The sequence below is a fragment of the Coregonus lavaretus genome (assembly GCF_964263955.1).
Source record: "Coregonus lavaretus genome assembly, chromosome: 8".
NCBI classification, from domain to species: Eukaryota; Metazoa; Chordata; class Actinopteri; order Salmoniformes; family Salmonidae; genus Coregonus; species Coregonus lavaretus.
The window spans coordinates 8051986-8075175 of record NC_139995.1 but is presented as its reverse complement, the minus strand read 5'-3'; the positions used below and the strand labels follow the sequence as shown (position 1 = coordinate 8075175).

Sequence of the window (23190 nt, the reverse complement as noted above, 5' to 3'; positions counted from 1 at the left end):
AATTCAAAGGGGCTTTATTGGCATGGGAAACATATGTTTACATTGCTAAAGAAAGTTAAATAAACAATAAACAACATCAACAAAAAAATATACAATAATGTAGAGTTAACATTGCACTCATAAAGGTTTCAAAAGGATAAAGACGTTTCAAATGTTATATTGTCATCTACAGTGCCTTCAGAAAGTATTCACAAATACATTTTTAAATAGCATGGGCAACCGAGAAAAACTAATTGATACAATTTAAGGCCAAGTGGCAAACAATAATGGAGGCACTAGGGATGGGGTGTGAGCATGCAGGTCTGGGCAGATGAGATGTAGTCATTGTTTGTGTGGGTCAGTAACTTGTTGTTCGTATGTATAAGTTGAAATGAACTTTATGTCCTGGATACAAAGTGTTATGTTTAGGATAAATCCAACACAACACATCACTCTTCATATTGTCAAGCATGGTGGTGGCTGCATCCTGTTATGGGTATGCTTGTCATCGGAAAGTACTAGGGAGCTTTTTAGGATGAAGAGAAACGGAATAGAGCTAAGCACAGGCAAAATCCTAGAGGAAAACCTGGTTCAGTCTGCTTTCCAACAGACACTGGAAGGCAAATTCACCTTTCAGCAGGACAATAAGTTCCTTGCCAAGATGACATTGAGTGGCCTACTTACAGTTTTTACTTAAATCAGCTTAAAATCTATGGAAAGACCTGAAAATTGCTGACTAGCAATGATCAACAACCAATTTGACAGAGCTTGAACAATTTAGAAAAGAATAATGGGAAAATATTGTACAATACAGGTCAACAAAGCTCTTAGAGACTTACCCAGAAATACTCACAGCTGTAATCGCTGCCTAAGGTGATTCTAACATGTATTGACTCAGGGGTGTGAATGCTTATGTAAATGAGATATTTCATTTTCAATAAATTTGCTAAAATTTCTAAAAACATGTTTTCACTTTGTCATTAAAGGGTATTGTGTGTAGAATGGGCTTGTGGTAATGATCGGAACATAATAAATGGAATGGTATCAAATACATCAAACGCATGGTTTCCAGGTGTTTGATGCCATTCCATTTGCTCCGTTCCGGCCATTATTATGAGCCGCCTCCTGTGGTATGAATACTTTCTGAAGGCACTGTATGTACAGTGTTTTTAACAATGTGTAAATAGTTGTAATACGAATAGTAGGGGAAGATAAATAAACAGATAAATATAGGTTGTATTTACAATGTTGTTTGTGCTCCACTGGTTGCCCTGTTTTCATGGCAACGGGTCACAAATCTTGCTGCTGTGATTGCACATTGCGGTATTTCGCCTAACAGATATGGGAGTTTGTCAATGTTTGATTTGTTTTCAAAGTCTTTGTGGGTCTGTGTGATCTGTGGGAAATATGATATTCTAATATGGTCATACGCTATATATACAAAAGTATGTGGACACCCCTTCAAATTAGTGGATTCTGCTATTTCAGCCACACCGTTACTGACAGGTGTATAGAATCGAGAACACAGCCATGCAATCTCCATAGACAAACATTGCCAGTAGAATGACCTTACTGAAGAGCTGTGACTTTCAACGTGGCACCGTCATAGGATGCCACCTTTCCAACAAGTCAATTCGTCAAATTTCTGCCCTGCTAGAGCTGCCCCTGGTCAACTGTAAGTGCTGTTATTGTGAAGTGGAAACATCTAGGAGCAACAACGGCTCAGCCACAAAGTGGTAGGCCACACAAGCTCACAAGCTATTTATTAGAACGGGACCACCGAGTGCTGAAGTGTGTAGCGCGTAAAATCGTCTGTCCTCGGTTGCAACAGTCACTACCGAGTTCCAAACTGCCTCTGGAAGCAACGTCAGCACAATTACTGTACATCGGGAGCTTTATGAAATGGGTTTCCATGGTCGAGCAGCCGCACACAAGCGTGAGATCACCATGCGCAATGCCAAGCGTCGGCTGGAGTGGTGTGAACCTCGCCGCCATTGGACTCTGGAGCAGTGGAAACACGTTCTCTGGAGTGATGAACCACGCTTCACCATCTGGTAGTCCGACAGACGAATCTGGGTTTGGCAGATGCTAGGGAAAACGCTACCTGCCCGAAAGCATAGTGCCAACTGTAAAGTTTGGTGGAGGAGGAATAATGGTCTGGGGCTGTTTTTCATGGTTTGAACTAGGCCCCTTAGTTCCAGTGAAGGGAAATCTTAACGCTACAGCATACAATGACATTCTAGACGATTATGTGCTTCCAACTTTGTGGTAACAGTTTCCTGTTTCAGCATGACAATGCCCCCATGCACAAAACGAGGTGCATACAGAAATGGTTCATCGAGATTGGTGTGGAAGAACTTGACTGGCCTGCACAGAGCCCTGACCTCAACTCTATCAAACACCTTCGGGATGAATTGGAACGCCGACTGCGAGCCAGGCCTAATCGCCCAACATCATTGCCCGATCTCACTAATGCTCTTGTGGCTGAATGGAAGCAAGTAGCAAGTCCCCGCAGCAATGTTCCAACATCTAGTGGAAAGCCTTCCCAGAATAGTGGAGGCTGTTATAGCAGCACATGGGGAACCAACTCCAAATTAATGCCCATGATTTTGGAATAAGATGTTATACGAGCAGCTGTCCACATACTTTTGGTAATGTAGTTTGCCTTTGACAGGAGGTAAGGAAGTGCAGCTCAGTTTCCACCTAATTTTGTGGGCAGTGGGCACATTGCCTTTCTTCTCTCAAGAGCCAGGTCTGCCTATGGCGGCCTCTCTCAATAGCAAGGCTATGCTCACTCTCTCTCTCGCTTGATAAGGTGTTCAGGTATCCCCCTTTCACATTCCTTTCAAATGAAACTTTCTTTCCTCTAGCTTCAAAACCACAAAGAGCAAGCAATGCAGATGCAGAAGCACAATGGCTAGGAAAACTCCCTAGAAGGCAGGAACCTAGGAAGCAACCTAGAGAGGAACCAGGCTCAGAGGGGTATCCAGTCCTCTTCTGGCTGTGCCAGGTAGAGATTTAAGAGTACATGTGGCATTAAGGCCAGATCGTAATTCCAGATGTTCAAATGTTAATAGATAACCAGCAGGGTCAAATAATAACCATGATGGCTGAAGAGGGTGCAACAGTTCAACACCTCAGGAGTCAATGTCAGTTGGCTTTTCATAACCTTCTGAGGAACAATATGGCGGCCTGTGGCTTCAAAGCCTTTAATTGACCAAGTATCAGCAATCCAGGGTTTATATATACATCATTGGTCCACAGCAGCAGTCAGGACAGCAGAACTGGATCAGCAGTACGACCAAGTGGACTGGGGACTAACTTACTACCCTGAGACAAGGCCGAGTATAGCCCAGGAAGAAGTATAGGATGTTTTCCTAGATTGGCTTTTGAAACCTGACAGTCACTTGTGGCCTGTGGTGGGTTAGTTTTGTTTTATAGTGAAGGTTCAGCTTCCCTCATATGCTGTTACTGGGCCAGGAGTTGTTCCAAGTCAGGTCCCCTGGTTAGAAAAAACCCTCTGATGATCACAGAAAACTCCTGGCCCTACTCAGTCATAACTGCATAACCTTTCAGTGTACACTACTGGTCAAAAGTTTTAGAACACCTACTCATTCAAGGGGTTTTCTTTATTTTACTATTTTCTACATTGTAGAATAATAGTGAAGACATCAAAACTATGAAATAATACAAATGGAATCATGTAGTAACCAAAAAAGTGTTAAACAAATCAAAATAAATTTATATTTGAGATTCTTCAAATAGCCACCCTTTGCCTTGATGACAGCTTTGCACACTCTTGGCATTCTCTCAACCAGCTTTACCTGGAATGCTTTTCCAACAGTCTTGAAGGAGTTCCCACATAAGCTGAGCACTTGTTGGCTGCTTTTCCTTCACTCTGCGGTCCGACTCATCCCAAACCATCTCAATTTGGTTAAGGTCGGGGGATTGTGGAGGCCAGGTCATCTGATGCAGCACTCAATCACTCTCCTTCTTGGTCAAGTAGCCCTTACACAGCCTGGAGGTGTGTTGGGTCATTGTCCAGTTGAAAAATAAATGATAGTCCCACTAATCCCAAACCAGATGGGATGGCATATCGCTGCAGAATGCTGTGGTAGCCATGCTGGTTAAGTGTGCCTTGAATTCTAAATAAATCTCAGACAATGTCACCAGCAAAGCACCCCCACACCATAACACCTCCTCCTCCATGCTTTATGCGTTTCACAAAGACACAGCGGTTAGAACCAGAAATCTCAAATTTGGACTCCAGACCAAAGGACACATTTCCACCGGTCTAATGTCCATTGCTCATGTTTCTTGGCCCAAGCAAGTCTCTTCTTCTTATTTGTGTCCTTTAGTAGTGGTTTCTTTGTAGCAATTCGACCATGAAGGCCTGATTCACACAGTCTCCTCTGAACAGTTGATGTTGAGATGTGTCTGTTACTTGAACTCTGTGAAGCATTTATTTGGGCTGCAATTTCTGAGGCTGGTAACTCTATTGAACGTATCCTCTGTGGTGGTCCTCATGAGAGCCAGTTTCATCATAGCGCTTGATGATTTTTGCGACTGCACTTGAAGTAATTTTCAAAGTTCTTAATTTTCCCTATTGACTGACCTTCATGTCTTAAAGTAATGATAGCCTGTTGTTTCTCTTTGCTTATTTGAGCTGTTCTTGCCATAATATGGACTTGGTCTTTTACCAAATAGGGCTATCTTCTGTATACCACCCCTACCTTGTCACAACACAACCGATTGGCTCAAATGCATTAAGAAAGAAAGAAATTCCACAAATTAACTTTTAAGAAGGTACACCTGTTAATTGAAATGCATTCCAGGTGACTACCTCATGAAGCTGGTTGAGAGAATGCCAAGAGTGTGCAAAGCTGTCATCAAGGCAAAGGGTGGCTATTTGAAGAATCTCAAATCTCAAATATATTTTGATTTGTTTAACACTTTTTTGGTTATTACACGATTCCATAACTGTGATATTTCATAGTTGTGATATCTTCACTATTATTCTATAATGTAGAAAATAGTAAAAAGAAAGAAAAAACCCTTGAATGAGTAGGTGTTCTAAAACCTTTGACCGGTAGTGTAGACTATAGATGCGTTGGTTGATGTTGTGCACCTTTTTGACCACTAGAGAGCCCCAGAGGTTTGTTTTTACTGAGAGGGGATTAACTATAGACTGGAGGAACACTAGTGAAGTTGTGGCATGTCGTCTGCCCTTTCTAAACAGATGGAAACTGTCACCCTATTCTCATCAGGCCTGTTCTAGCTATCCATTTTCAGGACACATTGTACTATCTATATTTTATCTAAAAGTATTTTCAAATATCCTTATCTTGCATTCTGAAGTGCTGTTTTGGCAAATGTTCATATTCTGCATTATATTTGTTCATCATTAGTTATGGAGCTTTCCATTACTTTGCTTTTAATGGATTACATAAAACATGTATGGGAGGTGACTAAGGGAGTAGTGTACTAGTGTGCATGGATGGAGACTAGGGGAGTGCAGCAGTGTGCATGGAAGGAGATTAGGGGAGTATAGTAGGGTGGATGGAACAATGGAAGCATAACTCCCCTGAGAGCTCTGAGTGAGTCACAGACAGAGCCTGTTGAGTGGGCAGTGGGCTCATTAGACCCCAGTCCATTTATGGTCATTTCCTGCTCAAGGGCTAGGTGTTAAATAGAAGGTTAAAGGAAAACTCCACCCAAAAACAACATTTTATTATTTGTTTCATTAGTCCATTGTTGACATAGTCCCAAAATGTTTTGCTTGTCATCAATCAAGTTTTCATATGTAACTTTCAAAATACATAAATGATCCCTGTATGATGCGTTATGAATCATATGATGCTGGGTGTGTTCTACAGAAGGAGGACAGGAGAGAGGCTTTGATTGTGGAGTCATCTGACTGGAAGACAGGTTGATACTGAATTGGGAAATTGGGAACTCAGAATAAAAATTATACAATACACGTTTTATTGTCTTTTGTTATTATTGAATGGAATGGTACTATATGTTAGCAGATCATTGCTTCTACAGTCTTATGTCATGGTTGGTTTATTCTACATGGAAACGTTACATTTGAAAGTTATCAAAACACTTTGTTTAGAATATCTACATAAGTTCAGCAATTGCATTCTTCTCATATTGCTCTGTAGGCTACTCAGTATGAGAAGAGTGCCATCCTCCTGCATCTCACATCTGCCAGTTATTGAACTCCGCCTGCTGGACCCATGAGGCAAACTGTGTCATATCCAGGATGGAGTGTAATGCACTCCACCCCTTCTGCCACCTGACTGCACATGTCCATGACATATAATACATTACATAGATGGAAGAGACTTCATCACCCACTGGAGACATGAAGACAGAACCTCACCCAGAGAGCTGTGCATGTCAGTGTGGTAGACAGCCAAATCCTTAGATTTGGGGAAATAGACTATTGAAATAGAAATGCCATTCTAGTTCTGTTTAGACAGCTGTAGTTGTCCTCTACACACAACTGATTTGTTTTTTGGACGAGATGGGTCCCATTATGTCTGCTGAAAACCAAACACTGCAGTTTTATTTGGATTTCATGTAATGGACATAATAGTCCAAATTGGTGAAGTGAAATGAAAAAAATAACTTGATTCAAAAAATTCTAAAAAAATAAATAATGGAAAAGTGGTGCGTGCATATGTATTATCCCCCTTTGCTATGAAGCCCCTAAATAAGATCTGGTGCAACCAATTACCTTCAGAAGTCACATAAGTAGTTAAATAAAGTCCACCTGTGTGCAATCTAAGTGTCACATGATCTGTCACATGATCTCAGTATATATATACCTGTTCTGAAAGGCCCCAGAGTCTGCAACACCACTAAGCAAGGGGCACCACCAAGCAAGCGGCACCATGAAGACCAAGGAGCTCTCCAAACAGGTCAGGGACAAAGTTGTGGAGAAGTACAGATCAGGGTTGGGTTATAAAAAAATATCAGAAACTTTGAACTGAAGAGTGGCCAGAAAAAAGCCATTGCTTAAAGAACAAAATAAGCAAACACGTTTGGTGTTCGCCAAAAAGCATGTGGGAGACTCCCCAAACATATGGAAGGTACTCTGGTCAGATGAGACTAAAATTGAGCTTTTTGGCCATCAAGGAAAATGCTATGAACCCCATCCCCACAGTGAAGCATGGTGGTGGCAGCATCATGCTGTGGGGATGTTTTTCATCGGCAGGGACTGGGAAACTGGTCAGAATTGCAGGAATGATGGACGGCGCTAAATACAGGGAAATTCTTGAGGGAAACCTGTTTCAGTCTTCCAGAGATTTGAGACTGGGACAGAGGTTCACCTTCCAGCAGGACAATGACCCTAAGCATACTGCTAAAGCAACACTCGAGTGGTTTAAGGGGAAACATTTAAATGTCTTGGAATGGCCTAGTCAAAGCCCAGACCTCAATCCAATTGAGAATCTGTGGTATGACTTAACGATTGCTGTGCACCAGCGGAACCCATCCAACTTGGAGCTGGAGCAGTTTTGCCTTGAAGAATGGGCAAAAATCCCAGTGGCTAGATGTTCCAAGTTTATAGAGCATCTTCAAAGTGGTAGGCATGTTGTGTAAATCAAATGATACAAACCCCCAAAAAATCCATTTTAATTCCAGGTTGTAAGGCAACAAAATAGGAAAAATGCCAAGGGGGGTGAATACTTTCGTAAGCCACTGTAAAGCAGTTCTGCATGCAAGAGTGGGCCAACATTCCTCCACAGCGATGTGAGAGACTGATCAACAACTACAGGAAGCATTTGGTTGCAGTCATTGCAGGTGAATGTGGCACAACCAGTTATTGAGTGTAAGGGGGCAATTACTTTTTCACACAGGGAAATTGGGTGTTGCGTAACTTTGTTAATTAAATAAATTAAATAATTATACTTTTTTTTGTTGTTTGTAAACTCAGGTTCCCTTTATTTAATATTAGGTTTTCGTTGAAGATCTGATAACATTTAGTATGAAAAATATGCAAAAATAGAGAATCTGAAAGCTGACAAATACTTTTTCACAGCACTGTATGTAAATTAGATTTTTCTGTATTTCATTTTCAATAAATGTGGTAACATTTCTAAAAACATGTTTTCACTTTGTCATTAAGGGGTATTGTGTGTAGATGGGTGAATAAAAAAAAAAGATTTAATCCATTTTGAATTCAGGATGTAACACAACAAAATGGGGAATAGGTCAAGTGATATGAATACTTTCTGAAGGCACTGTATGTAAAGAAGCTCTCACTCTTCTATGAAGCAACAACACATGGAATGGTCAGATACACACTTATAAAAAAAGGTTCCAAGAGGGTTCTTTGTGGAGGGATAGGGTTCTACCAAGAACAGTTTTGATCAGAATAACCCATTTTGGAAGACAAGGGTTCTTTGTAAGTCAAAGGGTTCTACCTAGAACCTTTAACATCCTAAAAACTGTTTTTGGAAGAAAAGGTTTTTTGATGATTCTTTGGAAGGCAAGAAGGATTCTTTGGAAGGCAAGAAGGGTTCTACGTATAACCATATGTAATATTTCCCAGCATGCTCTATTGCAGGGAGATTTTCAGAATTGTTTGTTTTACTGTAAAATCTGTGATTTTGATTGGTTGATTAATTTTATGCAACACAAAGATAAATAACATACTATTTTCTAAACTAATCCAATCTGTTAGTAATTGGATTTATTACAACTGTTACTGAGATGGTTGTTCCAATTTAGATGATAGAGGTAATCTTAGTATTCAGTCATTCTGAATGCAGGTTTTGGGTAGTTAACAATTCCACTTGTTGGATATCGTAACTCTGGATTCCAATAGGATTTACACATCACTTTGCAAGGCAGCATAATGTGACTTGCAGGTCTGATGTGGCCTGTTAACCAGGAGATTCCTAACACCACTGTGTTAGGATATAACTAGGCCCTCAAAGAAGGGCCTAATGGGATATGTAATGCATTGTCATAAATCATTACATTTTAAAGGTTCTAGGAAGAAACCTCCAAAGATAAAAGGGTTCTTGGTAGAACCCTTCATAGACTGTTCTAGGAAGAACCTTCAGATGAGAAAATGGTTCTAGGTAAAACCATATTCAGGGGGTACTTTGAAGAACCCTACATAGAGTGTTCTAGATAGAACCCTCTGCAAAGGGTTCTACCAAGCACTAAAAAGGGTTCCCCTATGGGGACAAAACAAAGAACCCTGTATGGTTCTACTTAGCACCTTTTTTTCTAAGAGTGTACTGCTTTGTGCAATGATGATAAAAACAGAGCTAGATGAAGTTAGGTAACATACTCGTATGAAACCATGCAAGGAATCTCACAGCATCAATCCTTTATCCAGGGAGTTAGAAGGAGAATCTAGAATAATACTATTAGTATTATAATATTATATTATACACTAAGATCATATTAATATACACTTACATCACATTATGATTTTATATTTATTTATTATATTAAGTTAAGCTATATTGAGCAGAAGATTATTACTGTCAAACAGGGGGTTAATGTAATTCCTGAGTGACCTAAACTAACTTATATTTGTGTAAGGTGTGCAGTAATGACTGGTTGACCCAGGTTGTCAGTAGTGAAGTGTTTCGCAGGGTGTCAATAGCTCCAGGTCAGAGTTCGGGCCAGAAGCTGAGGTAAAGATTTTAGTGGAGATACAGGAGTGTTTTCTTCCTGCAGGGGGTGAGGGAGAGAGGAGAAAGTGTGAACGAGAGAGAGATGGTGGCAGTCAGAGAGAGAGAGAGAGAGAGAGAGAGAGAGAGAAGAGGAATGTCGGTATGTGGATGATGATTGATGCTTGGTGTTCTCAGACGAAGATTACTCCTCTACTGACGAGTCCTTAGCTTGTTGACAGACTCAGGCCTAAAGTAATTTACCTGACCTTACAGAGGAGCCAAGACCTACAGTTGTCTAACTCGGTTATTGTATTTGTGTGCTAGTGACACAGTGGCTACCGACTGACTGAACTTATTTTCTACTGTGTGACCCTGACTGATCTTTATTTCAGGTCGTAGCTACTTACTGGCTGGCCACCTTTGGACTAATGTCTGAACCCAGAACAAAATCTCCCATGTGCTGGCCAGTTAACATTTATGTTACAGTGTGTCACGGGAGACTAACCTCTGAGGTTTGAATCGTATCTGCTCTTCAGCCATCCAAGGCACACACACGTTTAAACAAAACCATGCTGTCTATCTCTGTCATTCCTACAGTCTGTGAATCAAGCCTGGTTTCCCTTTAGCGCACTTTAAACACACAATCACATCATGTAAATACATGGCTATGATCGTCATCATCGTCAGGTCTTTGAATGGTCCTGAATCATCAATGAACAATGTATCATGGCAATCTTCAGACTCTTCAGACAATGCTGCTTCTGTCCATTAACTCCTACACTCTTAGAAAAAAGGGTTCCAAAAGGGTTCTACGGCTGTCCCCATAGGAAAACCCTTTTTGGTTCCAGGTAGAACCCTTTTTGGTTCCAGGTAGAACCCTTTTGGATACCATGTAGAACCGTCTGTGGAAAGGGTTCTACATGGAACCAAAAATGATTATTCAAAGGGTTCTCCTATGGGGACAGTCGATGAACCCTTTTAGGTTCTAGATAGCACCTTTTTTTCTAAGCGTGTACCATAAAGGCAATGGCGTACCACACACCCCTGAACCCCAAACTCCCTGGAGGTCGTCCCCATAGAATTAGGAATTAGAATACTACATAGAAGGGACATGAACCTTCTTATGATGGAATAAAGTTCAGCCATTTTGGTCAGGGAGTTGGTCGACCATGGTTTGCCAGTGCTGTGATAAGAAATTGTGTAAAATAATGAATTTGAAGAATTTATCTGCACTGTAGGCTTATGTTTGTTAGCTAGCTAGCCAGAAAGTTTCAGAGGAATGATTCCATACATTTTTCTAATTAAGTGCCAATACGCCAACATTCCATTTAAACAATGCAGTCAATCCACAGCTGTGATGGGCCTCCTGTAGCTCAGATGGTAGAGCATGGCACTTGCAACGCCAGGGTTGTGGGTTCGATTCCCACGGGGGGCCAGTATGAAAAATGTATGCACTCACTAACTGTAAGTCGCTCTGGATAAGAACGTCTGCTAAATGACTAAAATGTAAAATGTGATTTGAAGGAGTCAGGCGCAGGAGGGTAAATCACAGTATACAGAGTTTATTCCGTAATCCAGTGTAACCAGTCCAGTGTGCAAAACATGCGCACTGGAACAAACATGCACACAGGGAAAATCCCCCGGCAATACAGAATACTGAGCTACTAATCCTAACAATGAACAATCACCCACAAGGACAAGGGGGCAGAGGGAACACTTATACACATACTAATGAGGGGAATATGAACCAGGTGTGTGTAATTGACAAGACAAGACAAATGGAATGATGAGATATGGAGCGACAGTGGCTAGAAGGCTGGTGACGACCGCCGAAGCCTGCCCGAACAAGGAGGGGAGGCAGCTTCGGAGGAAGTCGTGGCAACAGCCATACACTGGTTGAAATCAGTAGATGATAGAACTTAGACAAGCTGTAAACGCAACAAGTACTGATATTGTATCATATAATAGCACGCTTAGCTTTCCAAGAAAACTACAATTTAGACATTTATGGTCTGTTTACATATACAGTGTATGTTAGAGGCTTTTTATGCAGAAAATTGGTATAAAACCTGTATACACTGCTCTTTCCATGACATAGACTGACCAGGTGAAAGCTATGCTCCCTTATTGATTTCACCTGTTAAATCCACTTCAAGGGGAGGAGACAGGTTAAAGAAGGATTTTTAAGGCTTGAGACAATTGAGACATGGATTGTGTATGTGCCAGCAGAGGGTGAGTTGGCAAGACAAAAGATTGAAGTGCCTTTGAATGGGGTATGGTAGTACCAGGTGCACCGTGTGTCAAGAACTGCAACGCTGCAGGGTTTTTCACACTCAACAGTTTCCCGTATGTATCAAGAATGGTCCACCACCCAAAGGACATCCAGCTAACTTGACACAACTGTGGGAAGCATTGGAGTCAACATGGGCCAGCATCCCTGTGGAACGCTTTCAACACTTTGTAGTCCATGCCCCGACAAATTGAGGCTGTTCTGAGGGCAAAAGGGGGTGTAGCTCAATATTAGGAAGATGTTCCTAATGTTTTTTACACCAATGTAAACTGTATTTATGATTATATGACAGTACTTCTATTACACAATTTGTGATATTTCACATGCTTTTGTTTTATTTTCCTGCATAAGTAAAATCAGGATTATGCCTCTACTGCCATTCATTCCAATTAGACCGGTTTGTATTTCTCCCTGACCAATATGGCTGCCATTTTCTCCCCATTTTGGAACTTCAAGGGTTTATGATATAGCCCTCTAGTAATTTAATTAATTTAATAGGATCTCTATGGCCTCATTGCAAACTGTGTAGAATAGCATGAGATTAGCTATAAAACAGATTTTTTAAAATCTTTGCCCCATTGCAAAATGTGTAGAATTGAATGAAGTTAGCTGTGTCCCCCCTGCCCAAAAAAAAGAAATTAAAAAAATATATACAGTACCAGTCAAAAGTCTGGACACACCTACTCATTCAAGGGTTTTTCTTTATTTTTACTATTTTCTACATTGTATAATAATAGTGAAGACATCATAACTATGAAATAACACATATGGATTCATGTAGTAAAAAAGTTTTAAACTAATCAAAATATATTTTATTTTTGAGATTTCTTCAAATAGCCACCCTTTGCCTTGATGACAGCTTTGCACACTCTTGGCATTCTCTCAACCAGCTTCATGAGGTAGTCACCTGGAATGCATTTCAATTAACAGGTGTGCCTTCTTAAAGTTAATTTTTGGAATTTCTTTCCTTGTTAATGTGTTTGAGCCAATCAGTTGTGTTGTGACAAGGTGGGGTGGGGGGGTATACAGAAGATAGCCCTATTTGGTAAAAGACCAAGTCCATATTATGGCAAGAACAGCTCAAATAAGCATAGAGAAACGACAGTCCATCATTACTTTAAGACATGAAGGTCGGTCAATCCGGAAAATTTCAAGAACTTTGAAAGTTTCTTCAAGTGCAGTCGCAAAAACCGTCAAGCGCTATGATGAAACTGTCTCTCATGAGGACCGCCACAGGAATGGAAGACCCAGAGTTACCTCTGCTGCAGAGGATAAGTTCATTAGAGTTACCAGCCTCAGAAATTGCAGCCCAAATAAATGCTTCACAGAGTTCAAGTAACAGACACATCTCAACATCAACTGTTCAGAGGAGACTGTGTGAATCAGGCCTTCATGGTCAAATTGCTGCAAAGAAACCACTACTAAAGGACACCAATAATATGAAGAGACTTGCTTGGGCCAAGAAACACGAGCAATGGACATTAGACCGGTGGAAATGTGTCCTTTGGTCTGGAGTCCAAATTTGAGATGTTTGGTTCCAACCTCCGTGTCTTTTTGAGACGCGGTGTGGGTGAACGGATGATCTCCGCATGTGTATTTCTCACCGTAAAGCATGGAGGAGGAGGTGTTATGGTGTGGGGGTGCTTTGCTGGTGACACTGTCTGTGATTTATTTAGAATTCAAGGCACACTTAAACAGCATTGCGTCCACAGCATTCTGCAGCGATACGCCATCCCATCTGGTTTGGGCTTAGTGGGACTATCATTTGTTTTTCAACAGGACAATGACCCAACACACCTCCAGGCTGTGTAAGGGCTCCACTACCCGTGAAACTGCGGTATGCCACTGCATAAAGGCTTTAGTGTGTTTGTGTTTAGGGACCTGCATGGGTGTCGGTTCTGTCACCTGTGTGTGTGTGTGTGTGCGTATGTGTGTGTTTGTGTGTGAAAGAGCGTGACGTGTTTGCATGTGTGTGTTTAGGTTCCATTAGCTGCTTCCTGAACTTCAAAGGGCCTCTCCACCAGTACAGGTTCATCCCTATTAACATTAACAGAGTGGTGATGTCATTTGTTTGGTCTATGAGGGTCTGACTTGAGTGAATGTGATTAGAGGCTGGGGCTGCTGCAGTATCTTCAGTGTCTTTGTTTGGACTGTACTGTGGTTTAATCGACAGAGATTTACACTGCTTTTCTTTTCTTTCTCTGACCCTCTCTTGCTCTCCTCTCCTTCCTCAGGCAGACACTGCAAAAAAAGAGCTCCTTCTCTCTCCTCCCTTCGCCCGACAGCTGGATGTTCAGAGGGGTAAGTGATTTACACAATGTTATAACTATTGTTAGTCAGCATCCGAATGGGACTGTGCGTATGTGTGCGTGCGTGTGTGTGTGCGCTCACATGAGTGAATGCAGTAACACTGCCATATTCATACTCTCCTGGATCTTCCTCAGAGCAAATTGATTAATTATGATTCCCAATCATTCTGACAGCGTTGGATCTCTCATCCCTACTCAGGAAATGAAATTGAGTCATGTTTTTGTTTTTTTAACAAGTAGGACATTGTCATTTTCTCATGTAAATCCTCACCCAGGATGCCCTGCAATTGTCTCTCCCCTGTATGTTTGTCTGGAGTTAAATTGAAGGACTGTCTCTGCCTGAGAGAGAGGTGGCCCGATGTTCCCTGGTCAAAATTAGTGCACTACTATGTAGGGAAAAGGGTGCAATTTCGGACTCAGCCTAAGTGTGTTTTGGCCTAAGTGTGAACAAACTGGATTGATCTTTAAAGCATTTGATTGTTGTTTATTTTTCAAAGGAAACCTGACACTGGAGGGCAGAGGAATGAAGAACTTGACTTTTGCTTTTGAGAGGCTTGAATTTATTACAGCTACAGGTATTACTGTCAGGCAGGGAGAAAACAAAGTCATCAAAATGTATGTTGTGTAACGGTTTAGAACCCAATGTCCTTATATAAGAGCAGTTATTATTACATTGTGATACAGTAGGTAGGCCCAGAACCTTCTATTTAGATTAGATCCCAGCTTTATATAAGGAATATGTTTGGAATATCTAAATGTTAGGCTCTGGGTAGGACTAGTGTCTTTGGATGTAACATAATCTTTACCACCTACATGGCTGTAGATCAGTTGATTCAGGTCAAAGAGCCTGTCATCTGAGGTCCTAGTAGCTTGAGGACTCTTGTCAGTCAATATGAAGACGTTCCTGTCCTGCCCTGTCTTGTCCTACCTGTCAGTCAATATGAAGACGTTCCTGTCCTGCCCTGTCTTGTCCTACCTGTCAGTCAATATGAAGACATTCCTGTCCTACCCTGTCTTGTCCTACCTGTCAGTCAACATGAAGTTCCTGTCCTGCCCTGTCTTGTCCTACCTGTCAGTCAATATGAAGACATTCCTGTCCTACCCTGTCTTGTCCTACCTGTCAGTCAACATGAAGTTCCTGTCCTGCCCTGTCTTGTCCTACCTGTCAGTCAATATGAAGACATTCCTGTCCTACCCTGTCTTGTCCTACCTGTCAGTCAACATGAAGTTCCTGCCCTGTCTTGTCCTACCTGTCAGTCAATATGAAGACATTCCTGTCCTACCCTGTCTTGTCCTACCTGTCAGTCAACATGAAGTTCCTGTCCTGCCCTGTCTTGTCCTACCTGTCAGTCAATATGAAGACATTCCTGTCCTACCCTGTCTTGTCCTACCTGTCAGTCAATGTGAAGACATTCCTGTCCTACCCTCTCTTGTCCTACCTGTCAGTCAACATGAAGACGTTCCTGTCCTACCCTGTCTTGACCTACCTGTCAGTCAATATGAAGACGTTCCTGTCCTGCCCTGTCTTGTCCTACCTGTCAGTCAATATGAAGACGTTCCTGCCCTGTCTTGTCCTACCTGTCAGTCAATATGATAAAGAGAGCCCTGCCTTTCCTCTTCCTGCCTATCCTGTTAATGGCTTTCGGCCTCAGCTCAGTTCCCCCTCCTGCACATTGCTCTGACGCTAGCGCTGGGACTGAGACATGGTCGGTTGGGTGAGCAGACAGTGAGTCTGGTGGTTGGAACAGCCAACACAAACAAGGCCAGGGGCTGGCACTTCTCTGGCACCTCACACTCAGGGAAGAGCCCTGGAATCCTGGATTGATTCAGCCACTGGAGAGGAAAACAGAGCCCTGGCCTTGCTTCCTTACTTAGGTTAGGGCACAGCACGTTCTGTCTGCTCGGCTGCATCTCTGGTCAGGATGTTGTAGAAGATGAACGTTTGTTTGAAATATCGGTGTTTTATTGTTAAACCAACACGTTTTGGCAAATGCCTTCTTTTGGCTCTGAAGTGTCAGAATGTTGTGTTGCACTTCAAGGCTTTGAAGTTCTAAACATTTCAGAGATTTCAGTTGGAGCCACAGTGGCTCCAGATACTATGTCTTTGATGTAGATATCAAACACACTTTATGACTTATTTTTGATCTCTTCAGTAATTACTGGCTTGTAACTTATTTGTTAATATATTATTAATGTAACATGAAAAGAACAATCCTGCGGGTGTCAAGTGGATCTATAACATTCTTGAGTCCTTTACAATAGCTTTGAAGCACAGACCAGCACTTTTCCTTGCTTGTATTTCCTTGATTCTCCTCGCAGTTGCTTTTGATTGCGTTCAGTTTTTGTTTGGTTTCGTATGATAAGAACAACTTAGCATGACTCTGGTGTACATTGGCAGTGAGTGGATGTTTGATCGTATCAGACTCACAGGCCTTATTGTACCAGTGACTGTGCCAGTCCATGCCTGGAAAGCACACTGTGTTGTGAGGATAGGAGCTGGGTTTGTCTGGGACTAGGAGGCGGTGTGCCGGAAGAGGCTTGAACACAAATAGAAGGAGTTTCCCCAAATATGATGCTTTATAGACACAGCAACATAATTTAGAGCAGCCAAGTTATCTTAGAGAATGTTTCAATCAAAGTTCTACTGTTGGCTTTTTCTGTACAACTGTGTTTCTCATAGGATTCCTTCATATAAAATAAAAGGTTTTCAATAGATTTGTTGTATCTAGCTGAAGAATACGAGTTTGAGTGCAAGGGCATTTGGAGCACATTGCAAATGTGTCAATTTTTTTTATCACAAGTCATTAACCCTTGCCTTAGACTAGGGCCTCCTTAATCTAGCTAGGCCTACAGTTCTTTGTCATTGCTATTCACTGACAATATATATTTTTTTGCTAGTCAATGTCTCATTTGGCAGAGTTCTCTGTCAGTTTTGTGATAGTCAGGAATCAGGGGCTCTGAACAGGGCAGCAGGGCAGACCTTCCCTGGGTCTGGACCAAGCCATGCTGCTGCAGTGTTTGTTTCTGTCTTGTCAGCTCCTAACGGACAGGACAACGTGACCACTGACCGCTTCTCCTACCTGGCTCCCCATCAAAGCCTTTTGTCTTCAACACACACACACACGCATGCACGTGCACACACACCAGAAGGACCAATTTGTCTTGTTTTTTTCCCTACTCCAAGGCAGGCAAAGCAGCCAAGTTGAATGTGAAGAGAATAGAAAAGCAACAGCCTCTACTCTTTGAGATGTTGTATCTATCTCAAAGAAAAGGCCATGTCTAGACGACATAAGGGGCCTGGAGGCATGCTACATCTAAAACATGGTGACCAGAACAGCTGCTCTCTCTTTCTGCCAGCAGCAGTTATCTAGCTGTTTAAATAAGCTGAATCATAGAGGAGGAATGAATTAAGCAACGTGTTTCAGCGTATATCCTTCATCAGGGTGTTATTGGCTGATATTGTAGGGTCCCATCACATTGTTAGCTGCTATAAGTGCCTCATGATCTGAAGGATGTACGTCATTGTATACAGTCTTCTTCCCACTCTGTGTCTTCAAGCAAGGATACTTATTGTAGTATCCTTGCTTGAAGACACAGAGTGGGAAGAAGACTGTTGTATAGTATCCTCGCTTGAAGACACAGGGTGGAAAGAAGACTATTGTATGAGTGACTATCTAGTATGTACCTCCATAGAGACTGACAGGGTATTCTTTTTTTTCAGTCTTTCCAGGCTCCTGGTACATAAAAGCACAGAACATGGGAGTAGTCCTGCCTCCCTGTCTCCCCCCTGCCTTATTCTGCCTGTTATGTCATAGCAGGAAGAGCTGGAGGGGAGATTATGCAGTTTTCCACTCATCAACTCCTCCTTTATCCAACTCAGATGATTTATCTCTGCTTACTGAAGAGGTTTCCTTTGTTTTCTGATTTGTTCATTTTTGAATGACCTGGCTATGTGCACAAAATTAGAATTGCACATGTAACAAATGTTTATCCAAATTCATTAGTGCATAGTTCGTACACTAAATAGGCCTACAAATGATTATTCAAGATTATTCATGATATACTGTAATGTTCCAATAAATCATTATAAAGTGTAGCTATCTTCTTTGTTGTGTCAAGTCCCAAGACAACACTGTATCTTTCTCCAGGGTATGAATGTTCTGTTCCTTCAACCAGGAGCTCAGCAAGCCAGGGTTGCCAAATGGCACCCTATTCCCTACATGGTGCACTAGGGAAAAGGGACACACCCTATGATTTATATTATTATTATTTATGTTAACTGCTGTTCTCACCAACTCTCCCCTCCACCATGTAGACTGACACAGAGTTAAAATGAAACCTGTTCTGGCTAAAGGTTGCTCCATAAATAGTTGAGTTTGTACTTTTAATAATTTTCCTCTTTCACTTTTTAGTGAGACCCTCTCATTTTAGTGTTGTTGGAGCTGTAGCTATCTGGTACATTGGTTTGCCCTGTTCCTAAGAGTGCAAAATACACTATTGAATGCTCCCATATTCTTAATTGCAACGTTTCAACCAGAGACGTTAGTTAACTGGGTGCAGTTATCTATTTCTCTCTGAGGATTTCTTTCCCCAAGGAGAGTGGAATTACGCTCGGGGACCGTGTTGACAGCAGCACCAGTAGACCAGACTCTACCTGGCACCTTCTGAAATGTTTTGAACCCTCTGCACCTGGATAATTGTTGGCTGTGTGTACGCTACAGTTGAACTGTGTGCCCTGTTCTTAACCTTCAGAGTAACATGCAGCCTCCTACACTGCGGCAAAGAACAAGACCGTAAATCTTGAAAGGACTCTTGTAATCTCGAACCACAAGACTATGACAGTTTGTTTCCAGTGAGGTTATCTAATGCTTTTATTACATCTACATTTTAGTCATTTAGCAGACGTTCTTATCCAGAGCGACTTACAGTTAGTGAGTGCATACATTTTCATACTGGCCCCCCGTGGGAAACGAACCCACAACCCTGGCGTTGCAAGCACCATGCTCTACCAACTGAGCTACAGGGGACATGTCTATGTTGTAGTATATACGCCTCCTAGGCTAGGGGCTCTATTCACTCTGTAACACTGAAGCGTTACAAATTGTGTGATAAAAATGTAAAGGTCATTTCTGATTGAGCCGACATATGCAGTGTTTACTGTGAATGCAGTCTCTGTTAATGCAGGAATATTGCCTTTAAATTTAAATCACGCTGCAACGCTGAACTTCCGCGATATGGACTGTATGGAGCCTTTTGTCTATAGCATCAGCTCAAAAAGCTACATTTCTCATATTGATCAACAAACACCTTATGTGTGGCTTTCAGACAGGAATTGGATTAAAGCATAAAGTAACAGGCAGTCAATGTGATGACATCGTTAATGGTAAATACAGTTGGGGTTATTCAAATGTGAACCTGTACTGCACCACATAAAACCCTTGCTTTAAAGTAGATGTAACTGCACCTTCAGGGGCATATTTCAGAAATGTATTTTATAACATGAGTTATTGTAAGATAGTTGCTACGGAACTTGGCGCGAGACATCACACTCAATGTACCTTGCTGCAGCAAATACATTTTGAGAAAATAACTTTTTAATACCCCCAACCGTAGATCAGAAAAGAAATGTACTTGTTTTCTCTTGTTTCAACATGGTTTATGTAATCCCACATACTTTAGTAATGCACAGTTGCACAGGGTGCTTTTCTGACAGACTTGCTTTATTCAAGTTTAAAATCCCAGTGCAGTCAAAAATGTGATTTTCCTGTGTTTTATATACAGTGGGGAGAACAAGTATTTGATACACTGCCGATTTTGCAGGTTTTCCTACTTACAAAGCATGTAGAGGTCTGTCATTTTTATCATAGGTACACTTCAACTGTGAAAAACAAAAATCCAGAAAATCACATTGTATGATTTTTAAGTAATTAATTTGCATTTTATTGCATGACATAAGTATTTGATCACCTACCAACCAGTAAGAATTCCAGCTCTCACAGACCTGTTAGTTTTTCTTTAAGAAGCCCTCCTGTTCTCCACTCATTACCTGTATTAACTGCACCTGTTTGAACTCGTTACCTGTATAAAAGACACCTGTCCACACACTCAATCAAACAGAATCCAACCTCTACACAATGGCCAAGACCAGAGAGCTGTGTAAGGACATCAGGGATAAAATTGTAGACCTGCACAAGGCTGGGATGGGCTACAGGACAATAGGCAAGCAGCTTGGTGAGAAGGCAACAACTGATGACGGTCAATCACCCTCGGTCTGGGGCTCCATGCAAGATCTCACCTCGTGGGGCATCAATGATCATGAGGAAGGTGAGGGATCAGCCCAGAACTACATGGCAGGACCTGGTCAATGACCTGAAGAAAGCTGGGACCATAGTCTCAAAGAAAACCATTAGTAACACACTACGCCGTCATGGATTAAAATCCTGCAGCGCACGCAAGTCCCCCTGCTCAAGCCAGCGCATGTCCAGGCCCGTCTGAAGTTTGCCAATGACCATCTGGATGATCCAGAGGAGGAATGGGAGAAGGTCATGTGGTCTGATGAGACAAAAATAGAGCTTTTTGGTCTAAACTCTACTCGCCGTGTTTGGAGGAAGAAGAAGGATGAGTACAACCCCAAGAACACCATCCCAACCGTGAAGCATGGAGATGGAAACATCATTCTTCGGGGATGCTTTTCTGAAAAGGGGACAGGACAACTGCATCGTATTGAGGGGAGGATGGATGGGGCCATGTATCGCGAGATCTTGGCCAACAACCTCCTTCCCTCAGTAAGAGCATTGAAGATGGGTCGTGACTGGGTCTTCCAGCATGACAATGACCCGAAACACACAGCCAGGGCAACTAAGGAGTGGCTCCGTAAGAAGCATCTCAAGGTCCTGGAGTGGCCTAGCCAGTCTCCAGACCTGAACCCAATAGAAAATCTTTGGAGGGAGCTGAAAGTCCATATTGCCCAGCGACAGCCCCGAAACCTGAAGGATCTGGAGAAGGTCTGTATGGAGGAGTGGGCCAAAATCCCTGCTGCAGTGTGTGCAAACCTGGTCAAGACCTACAGGAAACATATGATCTCTGTAATTGCAAACAAAGGTTTCTGTATCAAATATTAAGTTCTGCTTTTCTGATGTATCAAATACTTATGTCATGCAATAAAATGCAAATTAATTACTTAAAAATCATACAATGTGATTTTCTGGATTTTTTTTTTAGATTCCGTCTCTCACAGTTGAAGTGTACCTATGCTAAAAATTACAGACCTCTACATGCTTTGTAAGTAGGAAAACCTGCAAAATCGGCAGTGTATCAAATACTTGTTCTCCCCACTGTATATATTTCTACAAAATGAGGTTGGAACAATACTGTGAAATTGTAAAAATTATGATAATGTGTTTTAGTGTAAGAGCTGTTTGAAAAAGACTGCCTGAAATTTCAGCCTGTTTTGGTGGGATGGAGTTTTGGCCTGCCTTGTGACATCACCAGGCGATATATTAATTAATAGACCAATAAGAAAGAGAGTTCCAAACATATCTGCCAATAACAGCTAGTTTTCAGTTTTCCCCTCCTCACTCAGACCACTCCCAGACAGTCCTAGCAAAATTCTTGCTTGAGAAATTGCTCTCTACTACGAAGCTATTTATTTATTTATTGTTTTGACCATTTTAATTGAGAACTATCACATTAAGGTACTTGTCAAAGACTCCAGCCACCCAAGTCACAGACTGTTCTCTCTGCTACCGCACGGCAAGTGGTACCGGAGCACCAAGTCTAGGTCCAAAAGGCTTCTTAACAGCTTCTACCCCCAAGCCATAAGACTCCTGAACAGCTAATCATGGCTGCCTGGACTATTTGCATTGTGAACAGGTGAACAACATCCTATCATACACCTATTGTGTATGATTGACTAAATACTTTACCATCCACTGTACAGTATGAGTTTGTTTTATATGGCCTAGCCCTGGTATGTGTATTTACAGTTGAAGTCGGAAGTTTACATACACCTTAGCCAAATACATTTAAACTCTGTTTTTCACAATTCTTGACATTTAATCCTAGTAAAAATTCCCTGTCTTAGGTCAGTTATGATCACCACTTTATTTTAAGAATGTGAAATGTCAGAATAATAGTAGAGAGAATTATTATTTTTTTTAGCTTTTATTTCTTTCATCACATTCCCAGTGGGTCAGAAGTTTACATACACTCAATTAGTATTGGTAGCATTGCCTTTAAATTGTTTAACTTGGGTCAAACGTTTCGGGTAGCCTTCCACAAGCTTCCCACAATAAGTTGGGTGAATTTTGGCCCATTCCTCCTGACAGAGCTGGTGTAACTGAGTCAGGTTTGTAGGTCTCCTTGCTCACACACGCTTTTTCAGTTCTGCCCACAAAATGTTCTATAGGATTGAGGTCAGGGCTTTGTGATGGCAACTCCAATACCTTGACTTTGTTGTCCTTAAGCCATTTTGCCACAACTTTGGAAGTGTGCTTGGGGTCATTGTCCATTTGGAAAACCCATTTGCGACCAAGCTTTAACTTCCTGACTGATGTCTTGAGATGTCGCATCAATATATCCACATAATTTTCCTTCCTCATGATGCCATCTATTTTGTGAAGAGCACCAGTCCCTCCTGCAGCAAAGCACCACCACAGCATGATGCTGCCACCCCCGTGGTTCACGGTTGGGATGGTGTTCTTCGGCTTGCAAGCAACCCCCCTTTTCCTCCAAACATAACGATGGTCATTATGGCCAAACAGTTCTATTTTTGTTTCATCAGACCAGAGGACATTTCTCCAAAAAGTATGATCTTTGTCCCTATGTGCAGTTGCAAACCGTAGTCTGGCTTCCTGAGCGGTATGACGGCTGCGTGGTCCCATGGTGTTTATACTTGCGTACTATTGTTTGTACAGATGAACGTGGTACCTTCAGGCGTTTGGAAATTGCTCCCAAGGATGAACCAGAC

General features: G+C 41.8%; 1 protein-coding gene across 1 annotated transcript in view; it reads left to right on the top strand.

Annotated features, from left to right (window-relative positions):
• Positions 1-23190, top strand: part of LOC311133922 (rho guanine nucleotide exchange factor 3-like) — a 117824-nt gene that overhangs the window by 22901 nt on the left and 71733 nt on the right. Inside the window, exon 2 of the mRNA XM_084167540.1 lies at positions 14148-14214. Within this exon, the coding sequence (XP_084023666.1) occupies positions 14148-14214 (67 nt within the window). The remainder of the gene's footprint in view (positions 1-14147; positions 14215-23190) is intronic.